Source organism: Notamacropus eugenii, chromosome 3, assembly GCF_028372415.1.
Source record: "Notamacropus eugenii isolate mMacEug1 chromosome 3, mMacEug1.pri_v2, whole genome shotgun sequence".
In the NCBI taxonomy this organism is placed as follows: domain Eukaryota; kingdom Metazoa; phylum Chordata; class Mammalia; order Diprotodontia; family Macropodidae; genus Notamacropus; species Notamacropus eugenii.
In genome coordinates, this window is record NC_092874.1 from 433,621,026 (window position 1) to 433,638,644 (window position 17,619).

Below are 17,619 nucleotides of genomic sequence, written 5' to 3' on the forward strand. Positions count from 1 at the left end.
GCTGCCCAACTAGATGGAGGATGGATTGGAGTAAGGAGTGACTTGGAATAAGGACTAGCTAAGAGTCTGTTATAATACTCCAGGCAAGGGGAATGAGGGCTTGAACTAAGGTTGGATGGGATAGATGTCATGGAGGTATAAACCACAAGATCTGGCCACTAAATGGACGTATTAAGTTGAAGAAGAGTTAAAGATGATATCAAGGTGGTAAAAAGAGGGATCTGAAAGGATGGGAGTTCTTGACAGAAACATGGAAGTCTGGAAGAAATGTGAGCTTTGGAGAAAAAGACAACAAGTTCTCTTTCGGATGTGTTGAGCTTGAAATGTCTATGATCCCCATCATTTGAAATATCCAACAGACAGCTAATGATGTGGGGATGGAGCCCTGCAGAGAGAGTGGGGTTGGACAGGAAGCTGTTTTAGTTCTCTGGATAGGCCATGGAAGCTGATAAAATCACCAGCATAAAGGATTTGGTAAAGAGCCAATAAAGGAGAGAACAGGGAAAGGCCAGAGCACAGAAAGCCACAAGAAATCAGAATCACAACAATCCAAAGAGAGGACCAGGTGCCTCTTCTCCTCCTCTTCCTGATACCTACAGCTCTCGGTGTCTCAGCAGGGTAGTCTAGGGCAGTGGTATCAAACTCAAATAGAAACCAATTTCTGAGGGTGTATGCTGACTTAGAAAACTACAAATGAACATTATCTATGCTGTACTGCATTTTTATTTATTTTGTTAGACATTTCCCAATAACATCTTAATCTGGTTCTGGTTTAAATGGTGAGTCTGACACTTGTGTCGAGTGAAGCAAGTGCTAGGCTTGGGAGTCAGAAAACCTAGCCTCAAGCTTCAGAGCCAGGACTCACATGCCACAGGAGAAGGGCAAGCCAATCAGCTGAGACTCAGGTTTCAGAACACTAAATTCTACTTCTCTTATCTGCCTAACAGGGAGTGGGATGGGTGCAGAGAGAAGGGAGAAAAGAAAGCAAAAGGAAGAGAGAAAAAGGGGAAAAAAGAAAAGAAGGAAAGGAAAGGGAAGCTAGAGAACAGAAATAGCAGTGCCGAGGCAAGTGCCAATTACCTTTAGTTATTACTTCAGTTATAAATAAATCAATAAAACAAACAAAATGAAGAAAGAGAAAATATAATAAAGGATTGAAAAATCCTCCTACTTTTCCTCCCTCTTTAGACAGTATTTATACCTATGATAGCTAGAAATAAGCAGTTCGAGATCAAAACTCATGGCTACCTCTTGTAGCAACCTAAAATCTAACGAAGAAAAACTTTCCTGAGCAAGTATACATATATGGGTGCATGCATAAGCACACCTGCATGCACACACGCACACACACACACACACACACACACACACAACTGTAACCTGTTGTCTTAACTTTACACCAGCTTCTTGCAGATTTGGCAATATTTTTAGGGCCTAGAGTTCACATAACTGCAAACCAACCCCCAATGTAAGATAAATCTTGGCTGAAGAGCAGTGTTTTAATTAAGTTTAAAGCCAAAATGGAAAAGTTTGCTATTGCACAATTGCTAGCAAACCACAGGGCTCCCTCCCTCATACAACAGCTTCACTCAGCATCCCTGTCCCACCTTTCCTCAAAGCACTAAATCACTAAGGGGTAGAAAAACCAGGGTCCAGTTGGCTTTGGGCCTCACCTATCATCCTAGAAAAAGTTAAGAGAATTAAGTCAGCCCTTCCTTGATTTATTCCTTGGCATTCTTTCAGTACTTCTATCCCTAACAAGTTCTCTGCCTACCTCCATTCTGAATTGCAGTTTAGTTTTCCAATTTTTTTCTTACGAAAATAAATGGGATGTCACATTTTAGTCAGGATTGTTCCACTAATCACACTAAGTTCTTGGACTCTTATAATATACAATATCTTTAACTGGAAAAGTCATATCTAAATCCTTGAGAGATAACTTATGACGTATACGAAAGCTCCTGCCTTCCCTTTCCCCCTTGTCCCTGGGGGCACCATGAGTCAGAGAAGGGGCTCAGGAAGAAAAGAGCCCCTATCCTTCCTGTGGCCTCATGTACTGCCTGGACTAGCTTATCTACAGAAATCTTCCTCCAGGTCAGTGGCCTCCCCAACTTTTTCTCCTGGGTTCCCCTATTGAATTTTGCCAGGGCTTCACAAGCCTTGGAATATTTTAGGAGATAACTCTCTCTTTTCTTAAATGAATACAAAAATAACCAACAAGTCATAGGCTCATTGATTTTTTAGCTGGAAAGGGCCTTACAGATCACCTAGTCTGAGAGAAACATGCCTCTATTAGGTAGCTAGTGGGAATAAGGATCGGTATAAAGCTGCTCAGGCTCTCCAACTCAGTGATTCCAATGCTATATATGAGTTAGCCTCAGCCTTAGTTTCCTTATCTACAAAGTGGGGATAAAAATAATACCTACATCACAGAGTTGTTATAAGGACCAAATGAGTTAATATATTTGAAGTGCTTTGCAAAGCTTGCAGCAGCATGATATAAATGTTTGCTGTCATTATTCAGATAGGAATATTATGGGGGGGAAAGTAGAGGGGGAAGCAACTGTGCAGAAATATTCCCATCTGCCTTATCTATAAAACTAAAACACTGGAAACAATCTACGTCCGGTGATTAGACAATGGTCAAATTATGCTATGTGAATTTTTTTTAAAAGCCACTGTGTCATAAGAGATAAAAAATATGAACCATGCAAAGAAATAGCAGAGGTTTTAGGGTGACGCAAAACAAGGTCAGAAGGATAATACAAATGGATTATAACCATACAAATAAAATACAAGAAAAGTGACAACATTTTGTAGATATACAAATGGACTGAAAAAAGGATCTAGACTAAATTAGCATAGTTAATTTCTTTCTAAAATGGATATACTTTTCCCTAATCAAATGTAAATAGTTTAAATTTAAAGTCTTTATTTGGTGAATTACTCTACATTTTTATTTTTGTAGGTTGTTTTTAAATGCACAATTAAAATAATTAAAAATGTGTGAAGAATCTAAATTATATTCAAAAGCATTTATTAAGTGCCTACTATGTGCCAGGCACTCTACAAGGTCCTGAGGATGCAAAGACAAAAATAAAAGTCACTTTCCTCCATCCTGGCCCAGCTGAAAGATTTCCTTGGCACCTCCCCCTCGTTCTCAGAATCTAGGCCCTGCTCATCAGCAAAGCTCTTGCCTTGTTTTCCAAGAATGACCTAAGTCATTGAACTAAATCCACTGAATCGAAGAGAGGAGAGCAGAACAGACCTCAGAGCTCATCTAGCTCTCATGTTTTACTGCCTGGGAAACTGAGGAGCAGAAAGTTTAAGTGACCTGCTTGGGGTCACTACTTACTTACAACTAGAATTTAACTCTTTCTAGTTCCATCTTGGTCTAGTGAGCCTATAGAGCTTTGTCTCTCAGTGCCCCCCCCCCCCCCCCCTTCAGTGAATGAGGAACAAAAGGTCCTTTCTGGCTAGCTCCTGTCCTGCTTTGAACTTAAATTGAACAGGCCGTTTCCTTCGGCCTGAGTATTCTACTATGCTCCTTTTAAAAAATAATTTTTTATCATAAAAAAACACTAACATAAGTAAACAAAATGAGTAAAAATCATGCATAAAAGAAAACTAAATTATACCAAAAGGAAAATACAAACTTCATCTCATTTGTTGTGTTATTTTCTAGTCTCCTTTTTGTGTATTGAGATTTTGTTGCTTTTTTTATGTAATTCTGTTTGGTATAGTTTGTTGTTTTTTATATAGTTTTATATAGAAAACCTCAATATTCATGGTTTTTTTCTGATTCTCCTCTTTTTTTCTGCATCACTTCATACAATACTCCATATTTCACAGCCATTTTCAGTGTGCAACGGATTCACAAGATTTAGAAGCGGGATGGATTCTAGCAACCATCTACTCCAATTTTTAATATTTCATTGCAACATGCCAGTAATATACATTTTATCCAGCCATTTCCCAACTTTTGGAAAGACAGGCTGTTTATAATACAAATAAATCCACTATGACTACTATTGGATACCTAGACCTTTTTCCCTTCTTAATAACATTAGAAGATATTACTAGGTCAAGGAGATAGTCCTGGTTGTAGGACCACTAGGTCAAAGGGACTAAGTTTTGTCACTCCTTGCGTATTGCTGGAAAGTCATCCAGAAAGACTGCATCAATTCACTGCATCACCAACGGTGCGATAGTACGCTTGTTTCTTTAGAGCCTACCGCAATTGAGTTTTACCATTTTTAACTATCTCTACTAATTTTATGAAGGTCACGTGGTATTTCAAAGTTGCTTTATTGTGTTTTTCTCTAATTGTGAGTTTGATCAAATTTTTCAAATGCTTAACAATCTGTGTTTCTTCAAGAATTGTCTGCTCATATCTTTTATAAACATTTATCCATTAAGAAATGGGCATTTTTCTTGTAAATTTGTATCACGGAATCATGGGATCATAGATCTAGAGTTGGAAGTGATCTGAGAAGCCATCTGGCCCAATTTCCTTCATTTTATGGATAAGGAAACTGAAGCCCATGGAAGGCAAATGATTTGTCCAAGATCACGTGGGTTGAGTTGAGACTCGAAGCCCAGGTTGATTCCAGTTTCAGCACTCTCGCCAGCATCATACCATACTTATTCCTTATAAATTGTGGACATCCACAGCTTTATCCTAATGTACACCATTTTCTTTCTTTCTCCTCACCTATAATGTCTGTTGATAGCACCATATTCCCAGTTACCAAAGATCGGAAGCTTAGAGTCATCTTTGATTCTTCCTTTTCTTTCTACTCCCAAATCCAATTTGTGGCTAAATCTTGTCTCTCTTCCAGACCGGCAACATCTCTTGAACCTATCCCCCTTCTCTCAGCTTCCCTCCACTCAATTCTATCATCCTTGTTCAGGCCCTCAGCACTCCTCCCAGAAATAGTTGTGAGAGACTCCAGGTGCAGTGGCTACTCCTTCAAGTCACATTGAAGATCATTCAATAGCCTACAAGGGAGCCAGGGCATATATCTGAGACTTGACTTCCAGTGCATGGGCATCTAGTACAATTCATCAGCGGGCATTCTAACATTTCATGGCTCTGAGTTACAAATTCTCATCAAAGTAATGAAAGGAATGTTTTGGTCTCCTAGAATCCAATCACAGCCCCAGGAGCCAAAATAAGACAATATTTTGGGAATAAGAACTTTCAGTTTACAAGGGTTGGAATTATGTGTTTAAATGCCACAGTGTTTAATTGTCCTGAAGAAAAGACTAGGTAGAAAGTAATTTCTCCTGTGCCTATTTGAAGAATCTAGCCCATCTGTAAATGGAGCAAACATTAAAGAGCAGTGTGTCTTGTATTGACTTAATTGCTTTGCTACTTAATCAAAGTGAGTTTTTAAAAACTGATGTCATTCTATTTGGGCCCCAAATCAAGACTCTCCACATCTGACTGGTCCACAGAGGAGCCGATTTCTGTTTATTCTAAGCCCCAGAGGCAGCGCAGCTCAAGCTCTGGTTCTCCTGCTTTGGAGCTGGATGACCTTGGGCAAGTAGCTTCACTTCCATGAATGAACTTTAATTTCCTCATCTATAAAATGGGCATAACAATTCCTGCCCTAACTACCCTCAAAGGGATATTGAGAAGATGAAATGAGACCTACAAAGCACTACATAAACCTAAGGAACTGTTAATAATATGGAAGAAACTAAGAAACTTTGCCCAAATTACACAATGAGCCATTGGGGCCCTTGTGACGTTCAGTTCAAGACGATTATATTTATGAAACATCCCATCCCACAGAACACAATCAAAAATCTCTTTGAAGAAAAATACAAATGAAGTCCAAGAACCAAGGCTGTTTATACTGTCTCCATGGCCATATTATACATAAAGTGTGTGAGGAGAAGATAAAGATACTAAGTACCTCTCCAAAGGAAATCATTTGTCCCAAAAACTCAGGGAAAGTAGAAATAAAGTGTTGAGTTTGGATCAAAATATTGCAACATAGCTCAGTGTTATTGTGGAAATAATGTTCCTCTAATCACAACAATTGCATAAGCTGATGAACTCTACTTAAAAAAAATTCCAAGTTCTAAATGAATAACACACAAACTTGATTAATTTATAAGGTTCTTTATGGACTTTCTTTTTCAAGCATGGCTAAAAATAAAAGCTTAAATCTTTCAATAACATAAGCAAGCAATTCCACAAATGCTACAACCCCATCCATATATGGATACTTGTCTTCAGTTTCTGAAAAGGGCAAATGAAGACCAACAGCTAAAATAACCCTTCAGACACAAAAAAGGGAGAAACGAGGACTAGAGGACGTAAAAGAATGGAAAGCGCTTGGGGTTCAATGGGACAAATAACACTGAGTATGATTAGTTGACAGAGCACTTTCAAAGTCAGACTTCTTGAATTTTGACATGTCATCTACTATAAAGAGACAGCCTTCTGGTCTAGGCAGTGAGGAAACTATAATTACAGTAATTTGGCATAAAAGACAGAAAGAAAACTAGTGTTAGGCTGTGATTGAAAATTTAATTAAGGTCATTTTCAGTGAGAACCAGCAAAGTGAAAATGAGGGCACATCTCTCAAGGTCACCAGTGAGGGGAATTTATGACTGTCAAAATGGGCAAGGTGGTCTGAAGTAAGACCTGGGAGTATAGGTCAGTGCCTCATCTGTTCACCTGCATAAATGTTCATTACACGATCTATTTTGTCCTATTTGAAATGCAGACAGAAGAAATTTGACAGGATTAATATATTTCTGTCCAACAAGGCACAAAAAATAAGACTTGTCTGGGAGTCAGGCGACCTGGTTTCTAGTCCAGGCTCCGCCTCTAATTCCATGAATAATCCTAGGTAAGTCACTTCCTCTCTTTAATCTCACTTTCTGTCTCTGTAAAATGAGGAGGCTACAAAATTCAAAAACCTTTGAAATTTCACCTCATACTTTTCAAACTGGTAAAGATGATAAAAGATGGACAGAGTCAATGCTGGAGGAGCAGGAGAAAGTCAGGTGTACTAAAGTGCTGCCGTTGATGGAACTGTGAATTGGGTCCAACCTTTCTGGAAAAGGATTTGGAATAACTGGACAACGTTCCTAATCTTTGACCTTGCAATCCCACTATAAGACACATATCCCAAGGAAATCAAAGACAAAAAGAAAAGTCCCAGACATGACAAAATATCATACAAGCAGTTTTTGGGCGTGGCAGCAAAAAGATATTGACAAGATGAATAGCCATGGAATGGAGAAAGGCTTAACATCCTGTTATCGTGAATGAAAGGAGAGGCTGGACAGCTCTGCCAGAAACCAAGAATGTGAAGAATTTACAGAAACATGGAAGATGTATGAACTGATGAAAAGCAATGTAAACAAAATGAGAATAATATGCACAATGGCTAAATAAAATAAATAAAAAGATGTCTTGGAGTACATGCTCTGGTGTGGAAGGGGTCACAAGGTATGACAAACGGATTCAGAATAAAGCAATGATTAATACTGAACCCTTAAGTAAGCAGAACCAGGAAAACAATATGTATGATAATGTAAAGGGAAAGAACAGTCCAAAAAAACCCCAACCCAAATAAAAACTGAATGCTATAAAATGAAGATGATCACGTTTGGTCTCAAAGAAAAGATAAAAGAAGGCACCTCTCCCACCTCTTCTTTATAGAGGTGGGGGTATGGATAAGTATTATTATTTATAATGACATTTTTTTCTCCATATTGGTTAGTTCTGTTAAATTTTTATTTTTTCTCTTTTCTATTCTTAATCTCTGGAAGGCAAAGTGATACACTGGGAAAAGTAGATGGTATAAAAATATATCAATAAAATTTTACTTTAAAAAATACTGAATCCAGATATCAGATGACTATGGGTCCTAGATGTGGCAGACATGGACAACCACAAATGTACTGGTCAGTTTTGCTTGACTCTTTCCCTTTATGACAAAGGCAGGTTTGGGGGAGGTGAGGAAAGGGCATCAAGGAAGAGAACTGAGAGGTAAAACACCAAAAATATCAATAAAATTTTAAAGATGAAAATTAGGACTAGACTATGTTTTTAAGATCTCTTCCAGCAATAAACTGTATGACTTTTTTCTTGATAATCTCCCAATACAGCTGATGATCAAGGTCATGCTTTCATGAAAACACTAATTTTGAAAACTTTTCATATTCCATATTCTAAATTAAGCTATACATAAAAGAAAAATTATTCGCAAAAAGAGAGGGAAAAAATTCTTCTTAAAACATCTCTGAAATCAAAGCAAAAATGGCAAGAGAAAAGATGATACAACTTCCAACTGAATTTTACTGGTACTTTGTTTTGCCCTGGAAATGGCTATACTTACAAGACTTTTTCAAATCTATTTTCTACAAAGGCATGGGGGCTTTTCAGCCACACCATAGAATTCTCAGTGTTTATAACTACATGAAAGATTAGGTTCTGCTCAGAATAGTTTTATATTTGATAAGTGAGTCAATATATGCTAAATACTTCAAGTCATCCAAGTGATTTTCTTTGATAATTTCCATGAATTCTTCATCTAGAGTAACCATCTAGGTGGTCATAAATCTCCTCCCCTACAGGCCCAGGGCAGTTCCCCACCCCCACACTCAAGGGACAATAGAGTGGTCATAGATTTTGGGCTGGGCCAAAGTGAATAGCTGGAAATGACCCAAATTGCCTTTTCCTTGCATCACTGGGCTCAAGTCCAAAGTTTTCATTTCATTTCCAAATCACTAACCTGATGAGGCACAAGCCCAAGTGAAGTGGGAGGTTCGTTCATGCGGTCATCACTGCTACTAGCAACAGCATAGCCCCTGGGAAAAGAAAAGAATCAGAGCCACTCAACAGGAACAGTTTACACTTAACAGATGGGAAGATGATCCCAGAGGTGAGCCATGTGACTTTCAAAGGGTAACCATGATGTCCTTTCTATGCAGCAGGAAAGAACTAATTCCTCCCAAGTCAAATGGCCTTGTCTAAAGCATAATCTTTCTTAAAACACAGCATTCTTCTTCAGTGGACCCCAAAGAAAAGTCTACTGCCGAGAGGCCTTCAATCCTCCACTTCACAGGTTGATAATATAAACACTCGCCAAGGGAAAAAGAAATAGATTTGTGGACATCAAGTAGACAGAAACTCTAAATCACTCCTTCCTGAATAGAAATGGCACATGGCCTACACCACTCAAGAAATGTATCAAAGGATCTTCACTTCACCCACGACCAGGATAGAAAGCATCATCTGGAGATGCTCAGATTAATGAGGACAGGGATCATTAATCCCTGTAATTAATGTCCTCTCAAATCAAAATACTCTCAATCAAGAAGTTGTCACAGACTCAGCACGGGCTGAGGAATAAGTGATTAAAAAAAAAAAAAAGACTGAGGCAGAAAAGCTGCTCCCTGACCTGAACTGCAGCAACCACTGTCTACCCAATGACTTCTGCACTCCTTCTGAATTTTGCTGGTCAGTGTTTAATGAGAATTCTACATAATCCATTATTTTTAGCTGTTTGAAAAAGCTCTGAGCCACACCTCAAACATATGATACTTGTTCATTTTCATTGCAACTTTCAGAAAATTGGGGGAAAAGCCTTTGAAGATTGGCTTTTCCTAGTTTGCATTAACTATAGTCTATGGTCCAAGTTTGAGTGTTGGCTCAAATGCAATCTGGCTTGCCTCTCTGTGATCTGGCAGATCATTCTTGCCCATGTGTCAAGAAAATCGTTAAGGAGATTTAAAAGCAATGATATTAATAACATCATCTCAGGGCTTTTTAAATTTAACAATCTTCTTGTTTTTACTTTATTGTTTTTAAGTCTTAAACTGAGGTTTTTCTCTGGGTTCAGGCAGATTCTCTGATAAATCAGACAGCTTGACCAAATCCTACTTAAACTTGATACTATCCTTGACAATTAAATGTGCAACAAAGATTCCCAAGCTAGAGTCTATGGAAGGGGGGCTTTGGGGAAAGAGTTACATTAAGAAAATCCATTATTGGAACTATGCCCAAAGGGCTACAAAAATGTGCACACCCCTTTGACCCAGCAATATTGCTTCTAGGACTATAATCCAAAGAGATCATAAAAATGGGAAAGGGTCCCACATGTACAAAAATATTTATAGCAGCACTCTTTGTAGTTGCCAAAAAACTGGAAATCAAGAGGATGCCCATCAATTGGGTAATGGCTGAATAAATTATGGTATATGAATGTAATGGAATACTATTGCGCCATAAGAAATGATGAACAGGAAGACTTCAGAGAGGCCTGGAAAGACTTATATGATCTGATGCTGAGTGAAAGGAGCAGAACCAGGAGAACTTTGTGCACAATAACTACTACAGTGTGCGAGAATTTTTTCTGGTAGACTTGGATCTTCATAGCAATGCAAGGACATTAAAAAAAAAAATTCCCAATGGTCTTCTAAGGCAAAATGCCTTCCACATTCAGAGAAAGAATTATTTAATTCAATCGCAGAATGTAGCAGATCATTTATTTGTGTATGTGTGTGTGTGTGTGTGTGTGTGTATTATGTTTTGGTTTGTTATGATTTCTCCCATTTATTTTAGTTCTTCTACACAGCATGACTACAGTGAAAATGTATTCAACAGGAATGTATGTGTAGATCCTATATAGAATTGTATGCTGTCTTGGGGAGGGAGGGAGGTAGTGGGGGGTAGGTAAGTGGGAAAAAAAAAATCTAAGTTTTATGGCAGTGATTGTAGAACATTAAAAAGAAAAAGAAAAAAAAACCCATTATAAAGCAAACATACCTCAAGGAGACTATAACTATCTCACATTTATGTATGTGTGCATATATAAATATATATGGATCATCTATTACCATTTTTCAAAAGTCAATGCTATTGTAATTAATAAAATAAAAATCTATTTCAAAAATAAAATAGAGCATTTCTGAATACAAAGTAGCTCTTTGCCATCATGTATTTTCTCAATCAATAAACATATGTAGTACAATTGCTACCACTGGAGATCTCCCAAGGGTTCTGATGCTATAATGGTATTAGTATATCTGTAAAGTTTGGAAATTGCTGATAATATACTATGTACCTTTGGTACACAGGCTACTGACACAGGCCCCAGGCAAACCTGAATCACAAACAGCTCAGCTATTCCTTCCTTCACCCTCAGGTTTTATAGGCGCTTATATGAACACTGGAGGGGCTTAATATTAACAAATATTTACATAACAGCATACATTCTTACAATAGTATATATTCTTGTCAGTCCCAGGCTTTCCTAAGCTCTTCTCTCAGGAAAAGAGTCTGTTCAGATTTTTCTAGTACAGAATGTAAGGACTGAGAAAACCTTTAGAAAAGTCAGGCTATCAAAAACCGGACTCTCTCCCTCCTGGCTAAAGAGAGTGCTGAATGAACTGCCCACCGAATTCCCATCGAGCATTTCACCTCACTCACCCTTCTGGATGCTGGAGGACAGAAACCATCAGCTCCACGGCCAGGGATCCCGCGATCATGGCTAGTCCTGGTCGACTGACAGTGCACTGCTGGTCTAAGGTCCGGTCTCTGGTGGACTATCAACAAACGTCCAAGTTTATGATGCGCCAAGAAGCATTCCATCCTGCCCAACACCCAACCAGAAAATGGAAGCAGCCAACACATCACTGACATTTATTTATGAAGCAGAACACTCAGTGACTTCCAAAGGGCCTTCACTCACAAACATGAGCTCCTTTCATATTCCCAGCACTCCACAGGGGCAGGTGTTATCATCCTAATTTTACAGATGAGGAAGCTAAGGCACCAACAGGTAAAAATGACTCGCCCAAGGCTATGCAGCTGCTCAGTAGAAGAGCTGGGATCTAGAATGCTGGGCTTCTGGCTCTTAGGCAAACACTCTATCATCACACCACATACAAAACACAATGTTCCAGGAGTTTTTCTGGTCATTTTTCATTGGGGTGGCTTATATGTGTATGATACTGGTCAATGTAGTCTACTTGTACCTGGTCTCATTGATATGTCGATGCTGCCTCTGCAGGCATACGTAGAATGGCACCAACCCAGAAATAAAAGGTCAACAGGATGTTGACATAGAGGTCCAGTGTCCAGATCACTGGGCGTGGAGTCAGGGAGACCTGAGTTCAGACACTTACTAGCTGTGTGACCCTGGGCAAGTCACTTAACCTCACTGGAGATGGAAATGGTAAACCAGTCCAGCAGCCTTATCAAGAAATGGACAGTATAGTCCATGGGGTCATGAAGAGTCAGACACAATTGATCAACTAAACACCAACAAATGCTATCATAGATAAGAACATTGCATGGCCCTGCCCCAAACAGGGAGCTAGTCATGGGAAAAGGGTCACGGTTGGCTTCCACTGACAAAAAGGTCTCTACTTACATCCCCTGGTGCCACAACATCATTGCAGAAGTAGCAGCCAAGTTTGTAGCCAGGGATATTGGAGAAAAGGGAGGATCCCAGGTCAGTGGATGTGATGACATGGCTGGGATGTGGGTCCCCGGCCCCATGCTGTTTGGGCTTCTTCAGTCCATGTCTCATGACAACAAATGTGTCAAATCCCAAGGCAGCGTTGATGACCAACTAAAGGTTTCCAGAGAGAGGAAGACAACAACACCATGACACATATGTGATTTTGAGGACTCACAGAATCAAGGGCTTATCCTAGCTCACTGTACACAGCACAGTTTGGGGGGCTCCAATTGCTCCCTTTCTGAGATATATCTCTGCCCCTCTGAGAGCCTCTGGCTCTAGCTCGGAGCCTTGGCATCATTGGCTGAGCTAGCACAATGGCCTTCTGATGGCTGCCTGTGGCCTGGCTCTTCCTCCTAAGTCATGTACCTTCCTCATTATGCTCCAGGGGTTCCTCACTGTCTCCAGCACCAACTAGAAAATGCTTTGTTTGGCTTTAAAGCTCCTTCTCACCTCTCCAGGCCCAACCCCCATCACTCCCACCTGTGCCCTCACAGCCTTCCCAGCCTGCCTGCCATTACTCACAAACCAGGCACCAGCTCTTGGCTCATCCTTTCACACCAGCTGCCTCCCACTCACCCTTACCTCTTCCCTCCAGCTCAGCTCAGCTGCCCCCTCCCCAGGAAGTCCAATCCCAGCTGTCAGCTGCGATGACCTTCCCCTCAGATGACACCTTCCATCTCTACCTCGTGTATCCTCCATCACCCATCAAGGCGCATGCTGTCTTCCTCAATGGAAAGCAGGCCTTTTGAGAACAATGACTTTTCTATTTTTCTTTGCATCCCTAACTCTTAACTCAGTGTCTGGCACATAGTCAGCCCTTGATAACTGAATGAAGGTTGACTGAAGATATTGTGATTTCATTTGTGTAGAGAACTGCAAAGTGAGGAACCTTCCTCTGTCAGACTAGGCCAGGAAGGGTCCCTGAGAGGCTAAGTAACATGGCCAGGGTCACACAATCAGGATGAGGTCCAGGATCAGAAGCAGGACGTGAACTTGCTTTCTCTCCTGGCTCTCTATCTACCACCCTAACAGCCTGTGGAAGTAGGGACTGAGCAAATTCAGCTTCAGTTTCACTGTCTTTAAAATGGGGATAATAACACCATCTTTTTCTTGAGTTGCTGTGGAGATCAAAAGAGATGACATATGATTGATGGGTAGCAAATAACAATTATGTGTTGAATGAATGATTTAAGCTTATGCAAATATGGAGAAAATCTAGAGACTAAAAATACTATTACTAGAAATCATATCTGGGTATTTGGACCTTCTAAATGCCATATCATTTGTCACATTCAATCAATCTTGTTTTATTTTATAGATATTTGCATGAAGCAACAATCAAGGCCTACAAAGTATCCCAAGGGATTATCTTGTTCACGTAATACAAGGAAGCCTTTTTCACTGATAATTTAATAAACCCCTTTAGCCTCAATGTAGTCAAACATTCTTTGAATTAGAAAAAAGGCTGCCTGGTGCCTAGGTCTAGCCTCCTGGTTCTCAAAAACATCATGGGGAGTCCTAGACTAAGTAGTGACTCCACAGCAAAGCCCTCTCATCACATACAGAATGGCCACTGTTCCTCTTTCACTGCCTCTCCTACCACAAAGAATCAATACTCCCCTTGGCTGCCTTCCATTTCTAGGTGCCAATATGTGTTTTCTACATATTTCTACAGAAGGTTTGTGTTTGATTCTAACTTTTCAGAGAGCAGGGCCTACATCTGACTCACCTTGTACAGGGTCAAGCATAGCAGTACCTAAGTAAAGTGTTTAACCAATGCTTTGGATAAAGCATGAGAATCTCTCCTATTTTTGAAGCCTTCCAATTCCCTGAAAGCCCTTTAGCGATGAGAAAGACTTCCAGGGACAGGCTTTATGGCAGGAGCAGGAACAACTCCTTTACTTAGCTCAAAGTCACAGTTTGTTTTGTTTCTTTTTACCATAAACAGCAAAAATCAGTGGTGCGGATAGGAAAAGGCTCAAACACATATGGAAAGGAAGAGCTCTGAATACAAGGCCGGGAAAAGGGTTGAGGATAGCCCAAGACTCAATTGGAAAAATGAGTGTATGGAAATGGGGAAATCTGCCAATAAATGGATCTGTCTCTTCCGAGCACATATGTGTAAAGTGTCCTGAACAATAGAAAAAAAGAAGTAAGCCCCAGGTTTTCCTGCTCTCGCAGAGTTCACCGTCTTGTCACACACATGTGTATGTCTGTCTTTCTCTTTGTGCATATCTATGCAAAGTGCCAAACACCCCAAGGCAGCACGTATCAGGTGTCAGAGGAGGGGAACCAGGAGCCACAGAAGTGCTAGGCTGTTTAAAGACATTTGTATCATAAAGAAGCTGGAATTGGAGGGGCAAGGAGCAAAGTCAAGAGTGGGGAATAGTGTGAGAAAAGGAGGATGGAGCCAGAAATAAGCCAGGCCTGTTCAGAGGAAAACTGAGTAGACCAGTCTGACTAGAGGAGAGAGGGAGATTCTGCTGGAAGGAATGAAGGAAGGGCCAGTAACAAATATGGTGTGAAGGTGAGGTTGGGGCCAAATCCTGGTGGATGCTGAACATCAGACTGCAGAGTTAGGACTAAGCACACAGACAGTGGGGACACACAGGAAGAAATGCTTAGCTCCTCGGATGACACCGATCATCACACTAACCTGAAGAGCAGGTTTTTAGAAGGATTAAGATAGAGAGGATGTCAAGGTGATTGCACAATTTGTGGGCTGAAGGGCATTAGGGTAAGCCCAGGGGGCTGTTTGTTTATAAGAGAACAGTTCTTCCTAAAAGAGGCTAAGCTTACCAGTTTTAAATGGATAGTAAGAGAGAGAAAGATACTGGCTGGGAAAGCTCATAACCGAGTTAAAACAAATGCTTGTTACCATCTTTCAGATCTTTTCTACCTGCACTAAATTAGACTTGGAGCAATAAGGGTGAAGCATATTCATTCCCACAATGCAATGATGGTAGAATTTACCTTTACCAGCCCCCACGGGCTTCAGTTTGTGGGTGAGAAAATTATAATGCTCTGCTCTAATTTCCATTTGGATGGTTAGGTTTTAACATAAAATCAGCATCCTTATTGCTGTGACTGAAACAAGTGATAAAGTTTTGGTTGTTAAGAATGTCTTCCTTACATTATCTGTGTTAAGGGACAGTCACAATAAATAGTTAAGCTCAACAGACTTTTGGACCAGTGGAACTGGGTGGAATCCCAATGCACAGAACTGAAGGCTCCAGAACACAGCAGCCACCATGACAAAAGTAATGAAATAATGTGGTCTCCAGACTAAGAGGTCCATGGAGGAAAATAGGAGAAGCTCAGAATGTGCTTGACTAGGAGATGGTGACACTGGGTCCAAAGAAAGTGAGCCAAGAGGTAAGGTGGAGTGGGTTATGAGGGAAGGCCAAAATCTGTAAAAAAAAACAAAACCTCTTAGCCTTCCCAACCGCTGCACACTCATCCTCCCCCTTATTCTGCTGGTCCTTGTTTATTTATGACTGTTTCTTCACTTCTCAACAGAACTCTATCAATTTCAGGGGTAGAGAATATGTCATTACTTACTTTTAAAGTTGCTGAATTTCTAAATTCCCTGTGTAGTAGCACCTTGAATTCCTCAAAAAGAGAAGACTACATAACATCTAATGAGTGAATTAAACAAAATTACACCAGAACTAGAAGTTCTTCATGGTAATCCAATATTCAGCCACCAGAGTTTAACTTCCTTCTCCTCAAACTTTTTAATCAAGAACCCATATGCCAGACATGCAACGCAGAGATGGAAATGGGACCTGTTTCGTGGAACCTTATAATCTAAGACAAGTTATTTTAAAAAATGATATGGCTAGAGTTAAGTGATATAAATAAAATCAATCCTTGATTATAAATTCTAACTAGGGAACTCTTCTCCCTTCCCCCATGCTACTGATGGGCCCCAGATCCCCCTAAGTTGCCTCTGGAATCCTGCTACTCTAGGGGGATAATACTACTGGAAAGGAACTGGGGGGAAGTGAGGAGATGTTTTCCTGTGTCCTAGTTGGAAAATAAAATAAGTTTCACATGGAAAGTGGTAGCTGATTCTACATGACTAAAAATGCTACAATTCAGCTAGATTATGGTTATGGATTTTGTAAGTTATTCTGGGAACCCAATCACCATTTATAACAGAGTTTCTATGAGAAAACGTGTTCTGAGTTTTAAACAACTGACTTACAAACTTCTGGAACACAACCCGTTTGGGGCCTGCATGTATACAAATTAAACAAGTAGAGTATTTATAACGTCTTTTTGTTTTTTAAAGAAAAGAGGCCAGAAGACTGAACAGAGTGGGGAGTCAAGAGCAGGGCACTCCGTCACCATGCCACCCATACTGCACCTTTCTCTTGCTTGCTGCAATGACGGCAGGCAGCCATCGGCTTTCCCTGGTGTCCATCAAGAGGAAAATCACATCGTGGTCCTCGATGAGCCTTTCCAGTTGTTCCACATCTTTCTGAGCCTGTTCCATGGTGACGCTGGAAAAGTTCACAGGGTGGCCAGGCATGGGGATGCTCATGTTAAACCCTGCAGCATTCTGAGGGAACACCCAAAAGCGTTGACATCAGAAGTAGATACAAGTAGACTTCTAGCAGCCAAGACACATCCAAGGACAAAAAGACTTCTGTGTATCCGCCTTGCTCCCCTAACCTCTCACAAGGGCAGGATGACGGGACAAGAAAGCTCATGAGGATGCTCTCCTTCTTGAATCTTTCATGAATAAAAGATCTGTTCCCCAGATAGTATGGGTTTTGCCACTGTCTTGGTAAAACAGTGACCTAGATGAAGGTTGTCTTTGGCACTGCATCATTCCTCCTGAACTACTATCTCTTTACAGTTCAAATATTTGGTCATTAAGAAAATCATGACTATAAAGAGTTTTGGAAGGTATCCAAAATTGTTCTGGAAGCCTGAATAAGACGACAGGTCAAGTCATTTCCTAAATCATGCATGAGACTACTTCTATCCCATAGGGCCAGAGGCAGGCAGAATATTAAATAAAGATAATGGTACAAGGCAGTAAGTAAGTGATGTGAAACGTCACAGATAATAAGTGCTGTAGGAATTCTGAATTAAGGGAAAGGTCACT

General features: G+C 40.2%; 1 protein-coding gene across 5 annotated transcripts in view; it reads right to left on the reverse strand.

Annotated features, from left to right (window-relative positions):
* The window catches only part of ATG7 (autophagy related 7), a 242,198-nt gene that overhangs the window by 175,794 nt on the left and 48,785 nt on the right, over positions 1-17,619 (reverse strand). For all 5 annotated transcript variants that reach the window (XR_011964697.1, XR_011964695.1, XR_011964696.1 and 2 more), the window contains exons 13-16: positions 16,873-17,067; positions 12,408-12,608; positions 11,462-11,577; positions 8,763-8,838 (exon numbers count right to left, since the gene is read on the reverse strand). Coding sequence is in view for 2 of the 5 variants with exons in the window: in XM_072598468.1 (XP_072454569.1) it covers positions 8,763-8,838; positions 11,462-11,577; positions 12,408-12,608; positions 16,873-17,067 (588 nt within the window). In the remaining 3 variants the exon portion in view is untranslated. The remainder of the gene's footprint in view (positions 1-8,762; positions 8,839-11,461; positions 11,578-12,407; positions 12,609-16,872; positions 17,068-17,619) is intronic.